This window comes from Leiobunum rupestre, chromosome 8 (assembly GCF_980474605.1).
Source record: "Leiobunum rupestre chromosome 8, qqLeiRupe1.1.hap1, whole genome shotgun sequence".
Classification (NCBI taxonomy): domain Eukaryota; kingdom Metazoa; phylum Arthropoda; class Arachnida; order Opiliones; family Sclerosomatidae; genus Leiobunum; species Leiobunum rupestre.
The window spans coordinates 24530691-24546634 of record NC_143391.1 but is presented as its reverse complement, the minus strand read 5'-3'; the positions used below and the strand labels follow the sequence as shown (position 1 = coordinate 24546634).

At 41.4% G+C, this 15944-nt stretch overlaps 1 protein-coding gene across 3 annotated transcripts in view; it reads right to left on the bottom strand.

The window, feature by feature from the left end:
* The window catches only part of Lmpt (four and a half LIM domains protein limpet), a 59727-nt gene that overhangs the window by 24372 nt on the left and 19411 nt on the right, over nucleotides 1-15944 (bottom strand). For 2 of the 3 annotated variants that reach the window (XM_090156507.1, XM_090156508.1), the window contains exon 2: nucleotides 11461-11546. In XM_090156507.1, coding sequence (XP_090012633.1) covers nucleotides 11461-11546 — 86 coding nt within the window. Of the gene's footprint in view, nucleotides 1-9469; nucleotides 9553-11460; nucleotides 11547-15944 lie in introns of those variants that run through there. The other variant, XM_090156509.1, reaches the window with a different exon arrangement.

The window sequence follows — 15944 nt, the reverse complement described above, 5'->3', positions numbered from 1 at the left end:
TTACCGACTTAACCCAGCGTTGTTAAATTTCTAGGGAATTGTAATTCGGGTAGTTGAACGGTAAGCTCGTCAACAACCTTAAACTGGTCTAATCATCGGTTTCCAACGACTATCATAAGCCGAAAGCCTTCTGGGCGCGTATCGATTGGTCATATCCTGATCGGAAAATGTCATCGCTTTAGCCGAAACGATTTAAGTCAAACAATAAACCGTAAGGTTGATTAATGGATTGAAATTGGTCACGCGGAGACTACGTCGTGCGAAATTATCGACATTCCAAAGGCGAAGAGAAAGAGGAAACCTACCTGTTGAATTTCTGCATGTGGGCGGAAAAACGGAGGAAGAAAATTAAGAAGTACACGCGCTAGTAGAAGAAGACAGACAAGTGGGGGGGCGACAAATTTGACGAATAAACTACGATGGAATGATATGGGGGGGGTGTTAAATTGTTATTATAACTGGCGGCTAATAAACTCCCCTCTTTCGAGGACTTTTTGGAAGGAGAGCGCGCGGAAAAAATGAGAGAGGAAATGTTATTTTTCACACACCTTCGCGTCCGCTCTCTGTCGTCTTTCGGCGCGACTACTTGATGCGCCGCCGACGAATGTGGACGGAGAAGATCTCTTTCTCTCAACTCTTCTCTCTCCTCCTGATCGCGCTCCTCTTCCGAACCGCCCCGCATCTACGACTTCCCCGCGAGACAACCGACACTCTCTCAATACACCGAGCAGCGCGCATGTCCGGCATCCCCCAAAAAAAATTAAAAATTCCGATCTCGTCTTCATTTTTCCGCCCCAAAACAAAAAAGAGCCCTAAATATAGTAAAACCTATTCTGTTAATTTGAGAGCCTTAAATATAGTAAAACCTATTCTGTTAATTTGAGAGCCTTAAATATAGTAAAACCTATTCTGTTAATTTGATTAAAAAGTGTTATAGAAATTACTATTAAGGGTTGTTCTTTACTATTAGGTTGTTGCGGTTATGTTTTTAAACAAACGAAGCGTACTGTTTGTTATTCATTAACATTTATTAATCTTTCAACATTTTATTTAGGTTATTATTTTTTCCAGTGTCGTAAATAGCGCCCCCGCAGACCCCTAGTTCTCGGGGGGGGGGGGGGAGCTAGGGGCCCCCAAACGTTTATGATTAAAATCGGTGCTATTTAAAAGGGCCCCGAGTTGTTTTTAGCGGGGGGCCCCCGGAGTTATTAGTTACGCCACTGATTTTTCCATTGTTTTCTTCATTTACTTAGATATTTTCACGCGCCAAAATCGTTCTTGAGAATAGAAGTTTTACTTTTACGAGTCGAGATGGAGCAGCGTTAAGGGATGGCGTTGAAGGCGACTGAAAATTGATCGCGAAAAGAGAAGAAAATTTTCTCTGTCATTCGAGCGATAAGCAAAAGCTCTTATAAAAAATATTCGATTCCCAATATCGGCCGAGGGAACTGGCGTCGCAGTCTTCGCGCTCCGTAGCGTCCAATAGGCTATTAAATATCTCGAAGGAGGAAGAAAATCCCTTCCGAGGCTAAACGAAAAGATAATAGCGCTGGAAAAAGAGAAGTTGATAGCCGCAAAATTGAAACCGACATTTTTCTTTATTTGCTAAAAAAATAAAGCCATTTCGAGTGAATTGGGGAATGAGCGGAATTTAAATTACAACCAATATAAGGACTGCTTATAGGTTTCTTTTCCGTTCTGTTGAAAGCCGGGCAAACCGTACCCTCTTACGGCCTTTGGTATTACGACAATATGAGGTTTCAAAGTGGATGTGTTGTAAGTATCGGCAAGAATATATACGGGTTAACAGAGAATATACAGCCGCAATTATAGCCTATGATTTCCGGTAGATACGCGTACCCGAAGCTAGAGCCTTCGACCGTACAGGAGTGCCCCCCCCCCCCCCCGGAACATAGAAAGATTAAACGAGGAAAAGCGGATAGTTGCGGATTTTCTTCCGGAAGGCCCGATGTTAATATGGTGCAAGCCACATATTCTCTGTCAAATTTAATCCATTCTTAGTATCGGTAAAATTTTTGGCATCGCGTTCGACTATATAATTAATTAGTGGCGTTCCTGGTTTTGAAAAGTGATTGGCGCCAGCAAGAATTATTCTAGCTCAACAAGGAGACTTCCCAGGAAACGACGCGCGAGTCTCAGCCATATTTTCGCCTTATCTTTTCTCAAGAACGTTCGCGTAGTCGGATCGTCGCGAGCTAACACTCTCTTATAAAGGTAAAGGTGGGAGTAAAGTTTGCGGCGATTGCTTATCCGTCAATCAAGGCGCTAATTACGGATCACGTAAACGCCTAGGTTCGCTAAAAAATGTCCCTTTTTTAATGGTTGGGTGAAAAAGAGAGACGCGTGTATACCTAAACCAACAACTGGCACTCTCCCGCGTTTAAAGCGTCGGCCAACAAAAATACATTCAGTTCGGGGGTTTATTTTAAAAGCCTTAGCCAGCAGCACCCGTTGAAGACGCCGAAAGCTAAAACGAATTCCCCCTCCCTGTCGTCAATTTCAACGGTGTATCGCAAAAGCCACAACATCCTACGTTGCAGTTGCCGCGAGTAATCCGCAAAACACGAAAGCGTAGGATCCGTCATTCGCGTTATCCGATGTTTCGACAAAAGGAATTGGTAAATACCCTATGAAAACCGAAAACGACCATTATTAATTGGACTTAGACCTCTGTTTCATTGGAGCATAAGCCATCGGAGAACGAGTCCGAATTAAGTCCGAATTAAGTCCAATTATCCACACATTTTTGCCCAACTGTTTTGGTGAATACAGTTTACACGCTCCACGAAAGATTTTCGTGATTTCGAGCGTTAACCGGCGAAGAAAATAACGCTTAATTCAATCAACAAAACGTATTATTTAAAATTAATTAATATTATAAGTTTCAATATTGTTAGCTAAGCGCAAAAACCTTTCCATTCACACGGGGCAATCTCGGTTTGCGAATCATTTTGGCCAACTACGTTTTCAAAAAATAATTTATCGCGTGAATAGGCCTTTAGTCTTCACGCCACTTCCTCAAATTCTGTACACCGATTACAGCGAGTACAGCCTTTGGTAGTGCTAAATCTGTAATCGATCAGTAATCACTTTAGTAGAGTCAAAGCTACGGGCTTGTACACCGATTGCGGATAGTGGTCAGCCCCACGAGTTTCATTCGATCTGATTCTTGAATTGATTCCAATATTATGAGCGATCGAGCGTTCAAATTACTCTTTAGTTTCATATAATCTGATTCTTCAGTTGCAAACAGTGTTGGAAAAACCCGTTTTTTTTTGTAAAAACCCAAAAGAAAAAACGGGTTTTTGGGTTTAAATAGTGTTGTAAGACGGAAAATTTTCCGTATATTTCCGAAAAAATTTAAAAAAAAATGTATTCCATGATTAGTCTAATATATTGTTTGAAAATTTAAATAAAGCGGCATTTTCGCCTAATTTTTTCGAATCTGAAAGTAGAACTAAACCTCTAGACTAGTTTGAACTTATTAATAATGTAACACTATTAATGTTTTGTAGTATGTTTACTTATATTAGACATTTTATATCGATAAAAAGTTAAAAACATTAAAAACCCTTAGAAAGTAATTTATGTTTCAATTTTTTATTTTTCCGATTTGCGGAAAAGTTCCTGAAAATTTTTCCGCATTTTATTTTTCCGGAAAATTAACAACACTAGGTTTAAACCAGGTTTTTTAAACACTGCTTTATTTTACTTTCGCTTTTGTTTGACCAATCAACTAAAAATTAATATGAGTATTATAACAAGCCTCACGTGACCAGAACAAAGTTTTAGTTTCGGTTTCGTTTTTTACGAGTCTTACCAGAACGGAGTTTCAATTTAGTTTCATTTTTGATTTTGTATAAATGCAGGGTGACCAGGAAACTGACTAAAATTTTATAGAAAAAATAGGAAATTTTCAAGCGAATTAAAGGAAAATACAGGAAAAAACCATATGCAGAAATAAGAATTCCTATTGAAAATCAGTAGCTAAAATAAAGTGAAATATAGGATGAAGAAGGTTACACGACGACCGAATGTTTTCGGGTTATATGAGGAACTTATATTAAGGCATTGAAAATATAGGAATTGTGGTCACCTTGTCAATTCCTTAGGAATGTAATCATTTCGGTCAGAAAATGTACAAACATTTTGGAATAATTTTTAGTTAATTAAAAAAACAATTATTAAAAAACCCATTGGTTTTTTTTTAAATGACTTGGTTTAAACCAGTGTAGTTTAAACCTGGTTGCAAATGCCGATACATTAATGTGAACTTCAAACTAGACTACTCTCAACGGGTATAATAGGATCTTAAATTGGGTCAAAGACCCGAGCGTGGCTGTAGCTATACGCCGTGGAAAAAAAATGTCGGTTCCCATTGAAGAATCTACGCAAGCAGTTATAAAGAACATGACGGAATGGTACGAAAAGAAAAGCGACATTGATAAGCTCGTAACTCATTTATATGGGTCACTTAAAAAGATATACACACTCTTCCGGCGCTCCTCGTCTTCCTTCATTGATCCAGCCCTTCCAATGAAAAAACCAGAGCTAGCCTTCACCCTCTCCCCACTATTACAGGCACACTCTCGGAATAAACCAAGATTTCGAATTTATTTGGAAGTGGCGAGATAGAACTTTTTTTTGAAAAGGAATGATATAGTGAGTGAGTGTCACTGTCGCGGGAATGGGTTCCGGTCGACCTTTGAAATACAAAGTAGCTTCTCCGTGTAGCCCCGAGAACTACTTCCGCGTGCTATTTTTCTTTTCTGCCATTCTTGTCGTAGCGAGTGTTGGAAGAGCGGGATAGTAACGCGGCGCGGTGGGCCCAGAGCAAATATTTAAATCAACGGGAGAAATCGCCTCCAGCCTTCACCGCCGCCCCAACAGGAATTTGAACTTCAAGCTTTCCCCGCTTTTTAACGATTTCGAGCAAATAAACAGAAACGGGGAATAAGGTCTCGCTGAAACAAACTTTAAATACACCGTTTGTTCTTGAAAAATTGTATTTCCGGAGGCTATTTTTGATCTAAATTTTGGAGTAAAGAAGACCATGCGAATAAGGGCTAACTGAAAAAAAAAACTCGAAAAATTGGATTTCCGGGTGCTATTTTTGACGTACTACTTAAACCAAGACCATCTATAAACGTTCCTCCAGTATACTATTATTTGGCTTACCTATACGGAGTGGAAATGAAATTGTATTTTACCTTGTGAACTAGCGCTTAACAAACTTCCCCATAAGTTACTCCGCAACTGTCAGCTTGTTACAAAAACAGAGCGGGGGTTAAAAAAAACTATAACATTTCTTTCTCTATTGACGCCAAATAAAAAGTGGGTGGGCAAACAAGGTCAGAAAAAGCGTCAACAAATTGAGTCACATCGCGTATAGGAGAAAGCGGGGATCTAGTTTGGAGAACCGCCAAAAAAATCGGGCTGCGAGTGGATGGCGCTACTCGCTCGTATCGATGACCCGAAAAATATGACGAATTGGCCCGGCGAAACCTACTCGGCATCGCTAGCCAAGAATTCCCAGCCGATATAAAAATCATTAAGTCATTCGTTGAGAGCGAGTAATCATCTAAATACCGTAGCGGTTACGTCACGACTCGTTTAAAACAGAGATTCATTTACGACTAAGTCATTTTTCGCCATTGGCTCTTGGCATTATAGGGCATTCAACTGTATATAGATCGAGTTAAAGCTTAAAAACTCCTCCATTCTAATATTTAACGGTACTTCTAAATGTCGGCCCCTTCCCTGGCACCCGAGCGTTGCTACTCGAACACTTCTACAGGCGCTAGTAGACCAAAAATAGATAACAATATTGCGTAATATTATTTTGTAAACATCGGAATATTTTAAGGTATATAGAGCACCCGGCAAGATTGCATTAAGCCTTGAACTTATGTATAAAACCAACAAAGATATCCCTATACGCCCGGCTGAAGAAAAAATTAATGCCAAACGGTTATTTATAGTCATATCATCGCGAGGGATGGACGGGGAGTAAAAAATATGAAAGCGTGTAAATGGATATCTTTAGCCAGTAAATTTTTTCGCCTTCAAGAAAAAAATAGGGTAGTAAGAAAAATGGATAAAATCCACCGGTACCGAACTGGAATGATCCCCAGTATGGAAAAATTGCGAAACGCAACCGAAGAGTTCCTGCCACGGGAGAACGGAGACTTTACCCTTTCGGTAGACTTGACCCAAGTGTCGACTGTTTCCTAAATCCACTATCAGTGATGGGGATGGGCAAAAGCTCCTTCGATTCGAGGCGTTTTGTTTGACAACGGATGTCTCGGAGATATCCCTGTCAAAAATGATCCCTTAAAAACGAAGGGATCCGCGAATATGCTAGAAAACATACAGGATTCGAAGCAACGCCACCTGACACCGATACATCTGCGGGGGAAACTAAACGTTAAACGCTCTCTACTGGGCCAACGCGCATCGAAGGAGAATATATACGAACGAATAACAAATTCACCCTTTTCTAGCTGTCTCTCGCTAAAATTTGCGTACACTTTCAAAACTGAATAACACTTTGGGTGAAAATAAGACTTCATTTCGAACGCAAACAAACCCAAGGCGATGAAAATAATCAACGCGTTCAAATATGAATTTTAGGGAGGATAAAAAATGCTTTTCAACTACACCAACCCCCCCTCCCCCAAAATTTGTGGAAATGTCTAAAAATAAGACCAATTACCTATCTCCCAATTGGAAATTTGAGTAAATTTCGTTGCGCCGTGGGCTGATAGTGGAAGAATTCGAGATTAATGATACGAGATAATAAATAGCGCACGTGCGGGGGTACGGGTGACTAAAAAGTGATGACTTTATAGCCCGTCTTCTTTCTCAATTTTCCAGAGGGCCCCCTACCTTTTTTATCTTCAAATTTGTCGTTTTTTTAATGGTTTTAACACTTTGTTAATGATCGTGCCTTACAGTTAAGAGTCGGCAGTGATTACGGCGGGCGACGTACCGGTTTTTATAATTATATCAAAGCGATATCCCGATGGCAGAAATTAAAAGATGAACAAATATTTGGAGATAATTATCGTGGCAATTAGAATCATTAATATCCGAGGGGGAGAACGCACCACGTCCGATCGGGGATATTTACAATCTATATACCGAGAAAATTAACGTCTACGAGTACAAGAACTTAAATTTAACGATTAAAGAATCACGGCGATCGAAATTTCTAGTTGAAAAGAATGATATTATATTTAGAATACAAACTTATCTAAGGCTATTAAAACTGCAAATGGAAAAAATAAAGAAACAAAGGTGCAAAACGGCAATTAAGGAGAGAGGTAAGGGTTCTTTCGGTCTCAAAGCCCCCTTTTTGTTCCAATTTTTTTTCCTCGTCTTGTAGCGGAGGAAGATTTTGTAAAGTGTCAGTCGCCAGCCAAAATGTCAATTTAGGAGGCTATTATAGCGAGCGAAAACTATTTGTAGAGCGGGCGATTCTCATCAGCATTGTCGTCTGACTGACGCTCGTTGCGGCAGAAATTAAAGCGACAAATAGAAACTATACAGACAATAATGGGACGAATTCCAACGCCTCCAACTCGAACGGCGTTTATTTCTACAAACCTATAGCTCGGTGATCGACCTCGCGCGCTCTTTAGCGCGGAGAGATAGTTTGGTGAAAGGTAGAGAAATGGGTAAAGGCTATTAGACGGTCTCGAGTCGTTCGACTGGTGTGAAATGTAAGACGCGTTGTTAAATACTTTCGCGACTCGAGTAAGAGTGCGTTGTGTCGTTTAATATACGTACACTTTAAAGGGTCGCGTAAATAGGCAGTGTTTAGCAACCTCGACCGAAGGCGAAGTGTTTGTAGCGGTGGTTCACGAATTATGTAGACCCCAATTCGACAGAATGAGTATAAGAAATTAAATTTTTAACGACCATCGTAATATCAGCGGTCAAGAAATTGATTGCGTCAGGATTCTTTCCGTTCAACACGTTTAAGCGTCAATTTGTAAGCCACAACCAGCTCCGCGGGTCTCGCCCAAAAAGGGGGTACGCTAAAACTTTATCATATGGGTATTAAGGGCGATGACAGATTTGAGCGCGGGACTGCGCCGAGGCCGGGTAAAGCGAAGGTGACCTTCTCCTCCCAAGCAATTAATAAAATCTAGGGACAGTCAAAATAAAGAACCGGCGGATATAGCGTGGCCCAGTCCACGCCCAAGAGGAGCGTAAGCCCTGACGCTCACCCCCCACTATCTATCTATTAAGATAAGTGAGAATATAAGGAGCTCCGTGCGAGTACGGAACTCACTGGGAACCCGCGCCTGTAATGTAAACAGAATCACCATTTCTTACGATGACGGATACCGCAGCGACTCCCTCCGAGGAACTTTCTAATTACTATAAAATAGCGGGTTGAGGGTCACCTCTTCGATGTGGACGATAACGAGTCCGAGTAACCCGACAATGTCACCTAGTTATTACTAGTGCTCGGCATTCGATTAATTTTTATCCATGAACAATATAAGGTCGGCGATATTTAAATAATATTTATTTAAATAACCAATAGTTGAATAAAAATTGTAAAATGTTTAAATAATCGAAAGTGAATAAGCCTATTATTTAAATAAAACAAACAATTATTTAAATAAATACCACTTTTATTCAAATAAATGCTTGGTTGCGTAAAAAACATAACAGGGTTCGTACAAAATTTCCGGAATTTAATTCCCTGACATTTCCAGGTTTTCCCTGACCAAATTGCCAAATCCCCTGACCATTTTTGTAAAATAAATTAATGTTTTGAGGTAAAATCTTGAAAAATATTGATTATATATTTTTAATACATCTTTAAAAAAATTATTTGCGGGTTTTTTTTGGGGGCATTTTAAAATTCCCTGACTTTTCCCTGACCTTTTGGAAACATTTTCAAATTCCCTGACTTTTCCCTGATATTTTGGAAACATTTTCAAATTCCCTGACTTTTCCAGGTATTCCAGGTCGCGTACGAACCCTGCATAATTAAATAAGTTAAAATGATATTCTTTTTTTTTAAATCGGAAAATTTGTGGATAATGAATAAACAATTCCGAGCACTAGTTATTACGCGCTATTCGTACTAATCGGGAACAAAACGGAATGAGGCCTTAAAACTAACAAATGCGAATAAGCCACGAGACTTGAAATTATAAATTGCGCCACTTTGTAGAAAGAATTCGAGTCGTGACAAAAACTAGATTGAAAAATTCGCCTAGCTATGTTTTAACCTAATCCATCAGAGCCGATGATACCCCGTACGTTCTCCGCTAATTCCGGAAAACGTCGTTTGACAGTTCAAACAAAAGCGAACGGGAGGGTGCAGTCCGCGTCTAGTAAAGCGACTAAAAAACCTTACCAGTGAAAAGCGCGTAACAAACGCGAAAGAAATAGTAGGAAACTTATTAGATTACTTAAAACTTACGGATTGGAAGAGGCTGAGCCGGCTTTACCAGCTTTCTTTTTCTTGCGCCCCTTTAACAAAGACGCCATCTACCGGCGAACCTTTATCTCGACGATCAGCCGAAATTAAGTTAAAATGAGAAGGATAGACCTCGCTAGGTGTCGCTGGGAGTAGAAAATAAACACCGTAAGGGGGCGTCGTCTTCTCCGCCCCCCGAAGAAGGCGAAAGGAGGGAAGGTGGCGACTCGGGACTAGACACTCGACGAAATTAATAATCGAAAAGCGGCACTAAATTAAGCGGGACGCTCGGGCGAAGGGTTTTGCACGTCGGTATCCGCTGGAACCCACCGGCATCGGAGCGGGGCTTGACGCGGCGGGACCAAATCTCCCGGAGATCGGCTCCAAAAAAATACGCGTTTTTAAAAATAGCACTCTTGTTTTTTAAGACGCGGACCTTGCCAAGTTTCCCCTCGAGTCTTCTTGGCCCTCCTCTACGGCACTCTCCTTCCGCCGCGCTCTGAGAAAGCGCGCTGACGGGCCCGCGACCGGAAGAAAGGGCTCAGGTGAGGCGCGTCTAGCTCGTCTCTTCCTCATCTCGCGGAGTTCCGCGCGCGACGATGCACCATCTTCTCCCAGAGAGGTAGACACTCTTTCTACGCCACCCATTAAGAGTTAACTCCGAGTTCGCGTTCCGAATGGTTTCTTTTATCTACGGGCCGATTTGTTTCGCTAGAATTTCGAGAAATGCAAAGAGGCAACCCATTACCAGAGAGAGAGAGAGTTTAGAATGGGCGGGTGGTTACGTTAACCATTGTTTCCCGTCTAATTTTCCCCATTTTACGCGATACGAGGGGTACGCCCGCGAACTAAATTATCGCCTGGCGACGCCGCGTGAAACCTTGGATTCCTGGAATAAATTTAGAGACCAAACAAATAGCGGCCGGCATAAAGTAGCTACGAACACCGCGTAACGATGATTTGAAAATGAAATATCCAAAAGACGATCATTTGAATGCTATTCGCGACCGTAAACTATCGCTACACCCCCTTTGGTTCGCCATTGAAACCTAGATAGGTAGAGGCTAAATAGCAAGCGCTATTAGCTTTTCTTCCTCGTTATTCGTAAATTTGACTTTATAAATAATGATACTCGCAATTTTAATATAATTTTTGCATCTTTCGCTTAGGTTTTGATAAGTTTATTTAAGAAAAAAACGTTCTTTGATCTTTTTAATTTCTCTGTAGCAAACGCTAGATCATAGGCGCTACTTCGGAGGAGGTCGTTTCGATCGCGAATACAGGACACACCAAAACGATTTATGGGTTACGAAGGATGAGAAATACGTAAAACGAGAAGAATTTTCATCAGATAGGGGAGATTGAAATCGTAACCTGGAATAAGAGGATAGGCTTACGCTACAATACTATCGTGATTGGGTAGTACGACCACTAATAAGGGTAGAGTAGGCAACGCGGAACAAGGATGTTGGCAGCGTCCAGTTGGACGGGGATTCCCGCGGTGGTCCTTACGAAGAATGAAATAGTGACGCGAAATAATGTCAGAGAGCTGTCAGCGGGAACAAGCGGTGTCGGCCGGGAAAGGACGCTTTACGACTCGACGCCTTTCGCGCTCGCGGGGGAGAGGACGTCATATAGTACGCATCGCGGAATGCAACTGAGAGAATAGACTCTCTTTCTCCCAATGGAGAAATTCGTGAATGACTCCGAGGAGTCATTCTCGTAAAAATAGGCTTTTGCGGAATAGCGCTTATATAACATCACATGCACCTTCGAGCGCTTTTTCTCGCCCGTTTCTTTCCCATTTCGCAACGGATAAAGAATCCGGGAATTTAATCCCGACTAATGGCAACGTGCGTTTCTGATATAAATCCCAGTTGGCCGGTTAACACGCTCCATCAAATCAAGTACGATCATCTTCCCAAACATTTAACTTATCGTACAAGCGCTAGCTGGTGGTAGCTCGAGTCGAGTCATCTAGCGAGAAGTCTTACCTCCATATGTGCGGACTGAATCCTGGACATTTGTCTCGACAGTTTAAGCACGGTTGACCCTCGTCTATTTCTTGCACAAGTACACCCTGTAATAAAGAAGACGCTATTCAATACTAGTTGGTAAACAATATTAAAAAACATCTAAAATAAATTATCGAGCGTGAAACGCGATCGCGTTGTCGGAAAGGGAACACGCGGGGCTGACCTTTCTCGACACCCAAAACGGGAATAAGCCCGAATAGCGGGTAATTCCACTGAACTATTCTAGACATTCGCACGCTACGTTTCGGTTTAGAGGCGCGGCTAAGGCTAGAAACAATGTCCGTGACCCAGTGTTTACCGGCAAAAAACTGGGCGAGTGCCACCGATCACTCTCGGCACGCTAAATAATCCCGGCGCGGTACCAAAGTGGGACAAAACAATTTCCGTAAATCCAGCACCTTGCATACGCGCGCTGTACTTAACGAGACTGTGATTAAGCTCGGAAACCACCCAACGCGTTTCTCGTCCCGCCAAGTGTCGAAGAATCTGGGTTAGACGAACCTTAACCCCCCTACCAAACATTCCCCCACAAAAATAGAACGGCTTAGAAATAGGCCAATTTAAATGAGTCGGAATTACGGATGAACACTCACGTCGACGTTTCTTCGTTGCGATAAACTATAAGCGGAGTGAAGATAGTGAGGGTAGCGCGAAGACGAACTCCAGTAATTAACCGGCGGCGAGGACCACGACCATTTACTCTGGGGCCATTTGGTGGGAGTTTGGAACACGCTGGAGTAGGGTTTGGGTCCCAAACTGGGTCTTCTCCACTGGCCGTTGTTGGGAACCGAGAACGAGTGGTTGTCATTGTCGCAGTCTCGTACGGTGGGACGCGAGCCCAGAGGCATGATAGCGCGAAATTTAACTACTACCACCGATCGACGTTCGAAGAGTGTATAAATGAAATAAGGGGAGTAATTAATGGAAGGGGAGATGACGACGCTCGATCGACGTAGCCGGGAAACAACGAGATTGTATCTGGACGAGGCGGGGGACGGAACGGCTCGGCCAGCATCGCTATTTCCAGGCACCGGGAATGATCATGCCGCGCTCCGGGAAGAAAAAACTACCGCGAGAAGGAGCGAGCGACGAGAAAGGAGGGGTGGAACGATGGAAATGGCTATTTGGCAACGTCACGGATACTATGACAAATGGTCGCGACTTTGTCTCGCGGGTAACGTAAAAAATGAGGGTCCAGGGACCGGGACCCCGGCGCTACCTGGCGAGAGACGGAGTAAGAATATCAGGGGGAGGCTGATAGCGAGAGAGAAAATATTGTATAAGATTACCTCGCCAGGTTAAAAGGATTGGATCGATACGGCCACGCGATATTTTCATCTATATAACCATATCTCCGAAGGATATAAGAGTACGAACGGGACGGTGTTTACGCGCGAATACGAGAGAAGGCCGAAATTGCGCCGCGTTCACTTCCTCCTCAGTCGCCACTTTCAACTTCATCGACTATCACGCGGTTTATAAGAATTTAATCAAATCAAATATTTCTCAGATACTCAACTAATATTATCAGAGGACAAAGTCGGAGGTAGCTTGTGATGTACTCGTATTACGAGGTTCCACTTTCAATTGAGAATTAATTTTTCCGCGAGCCTAAAACTCAGTTTCCACCCTCCCCCGAAACTGACCAGAGTGGCCATATATTTTTTAAGATTCAAATTACTGACTTTCACAGGTTTTTCCTGAAAATCTCCGGAGATTTTCCCTGACTTATTTTGTACCATAATTTTGTAATTTTTAACCTATATTTTAAAAAAGATTTCCCTGACTTTTAGACCCATATTCGAGGTTTTCCAGGCACCGTGGCAACCCTGCTGACAATGGGAAAATATACGTACCATGTCGGTGTGTGTAAAATATAACTAACTCGGCGTCGAATTTAGCGACATAACCTACTACATATATTTTAAAAAAAACGCTAGAGACGTTTAAGCCGCGAAATCAAGCACCCGAGTTAGGTTGTCGCTTGTATTACAAACCGGGCCGAAACAAAGTGGAGAGGTATCGGCGAATCGAAATGATTAAAATCACGGTGAAAGGGGTGGCCGAGATAAGGCAGAAATCCGGAAGAATAGGCCGTTATCGGGAGACGGGCGCGGATATAAGACCCTGAAAACGCCCTAGAGTGTTAGATATACAAGAAGCAACAGGTGTTTCGCTTAATAACGGAAGATCAATAGCGAACCGCCTCCGGGACACCGACGCAACGAGATGCCTTTTCCGCTTTACTCCCAGGAAAATGTCGCTAAAGCCCCGATTTTAAATATTTACTCGATCATAAGTACGTTGTATATTAAAGTGTTCACCTTCTTTAGTTCATTTCCGAGCGAGAATTTCAATACAGATCGTGATGGTCGATTTCGTGACTTTATTTTAGAATTTCCCCCATTACTGACTGAACGGATAAAAAGGTCAATTTATTAACAGCACGAATTACCATTAGTTCGAGAAAAAACGAGGGTTATTTCTTATTCGTCGTATTATATTGTAATAATTTTGCGAGCCTGGTGTGTTGTTTGGAAATCATTTTCTAAAATTTATCCAACAAAATTCGTGAGAAATATTACGTAATGCACCTCATAAAATATTAAAACAAAAGTATTTATATAATTTTTGAGAATACGCGTATAGCTTAACAAATAACGTTTTCAAATAGACATACTCAGTTGGAAAATATTTAGGCCTTGTGATCCTAAAGAATACCACCCTAAAAGCCTACGGAAAAAAAGTACTTTACCATATCAAATAAAGCCGACTGACAACTTTTAAAAAGCCCTCCGGTAGATTAAAGTACCCAATGGAATGCGTTTAACTTAACACGGGAGAAATGGCCTACTTAGGAACGACTAATTCATTACGTTCTAAACAAATTTACAACTTCAAATATGGAAAAGGTCTACTTAAAATGATGGAACTCCAATCTAATCAAACCGCCATAATATAAAAACCAGAGGACGCGGGAAGTCGCTTTTCCCCTATTTTTTATTCTTCTATATCTTCTAATTCCGGTTTAAAATTGTAAAATTCGGGGGAACCGATTACGTAAAAATAATCAACAACAACGTAGAGAACGTGCTGCCATCTTCAGACGAAAAAAAAGAACATCGTGCGACTTATTTCGCCAATAGAGGGAAGCATAGCCGTCATAAAATCGATAACGGGATGAAAAAAGCGGAGCATTTAAGCGAGGAAAAACGCTTAGGCGCCTAGTTCTTAATTAACCCGACAAAGTGAACCCCAAAAACCAAGGAGCTATTTTTCACGCGTCATCGATAAACTAAAGATAAATCTCGTGTAACGACTGTTTCGAAACTTTTAACAACGAGTCGCGCACTTCAGTTCTCAATTTAGATGCTCGCCATATGTTTTCTCCACTTCATATGATACTGAACGAGCCGTAAAGCTAGTGACGGTTACCCCAGAGTACACCAACGAACTGCGGATAAACTGATCGTGAAATAGAACCCACTTTTGGTCAAAAGTTGGCTGTAGAAACCGATTTCGGTATTTTTAGAATGATACGTAGAATCGTTCTTTAAAATCGTGAAGGATTATATAATTAGCGAATAAGTAGATTAGTCCATTATGAAAAGGGATAATAAAGCTAAACCCTAAACAAATTTGTTTAGGGTTTAGCTTTATTATCCCTTTTCATAATGGACTAATCTACTTATTCGCTAATTATATAATCCTTTACAATGCAGTCCATAGGTGGTTTAAAATCGTGGTTATACTAAATTTTGCCTTGACACCTATTTTCATACCAAAGCTTTATTTTTAAGGAATTGAGGTGGATATACCATTTTAACATCATTTTGTAGATAAATAGTAGAACGTATAATACCCATTTCTCTAGTCCATCGTTTTCAGTATTTTTTCATATATTTTAATAGAATCATACGTCCATGATTTACTAAATTGAAAGGGTAAAATTTTAGTTCTCGAAAAACAGTTGTTCTTCAGCCTCCGAATAGAAAATGACCAAAGATGATCAAAATTAAAGGCGGTAGGGTGAATAAGGTGGGGTAATCTGCCCAGGAATTAACAAAACAAGAAACACGTGGTTTATTACGAAGGTCATGGCATTTGACCGACCGTTAAAATCGAGGTTAAAAGTAAAAAAAAGAAATCCAAAAATTTTGACCACCAAACTTCGGGGGTTGTAGGAAATAAACCAATATCGAAGAAATAATACTATCCGTACGTCTAAGCGAAGGTCGCGTACATCGTTAATTTTTAACGACCCCGCGGATCATATTGTGAGCGCTGCTTTGTTCTCATTTGTATCGGGGAGATTATGTGGCCGCGCGCGTCTGAGAGAGAGAGAGAGAGAGGCGCTGTATAAAACGGATTAACGAGAAGAGGAACTCCTAAAATAATAGGTTTAACGGCGAGAAATTGGGGTTTACCCCTGGCTTTATCGT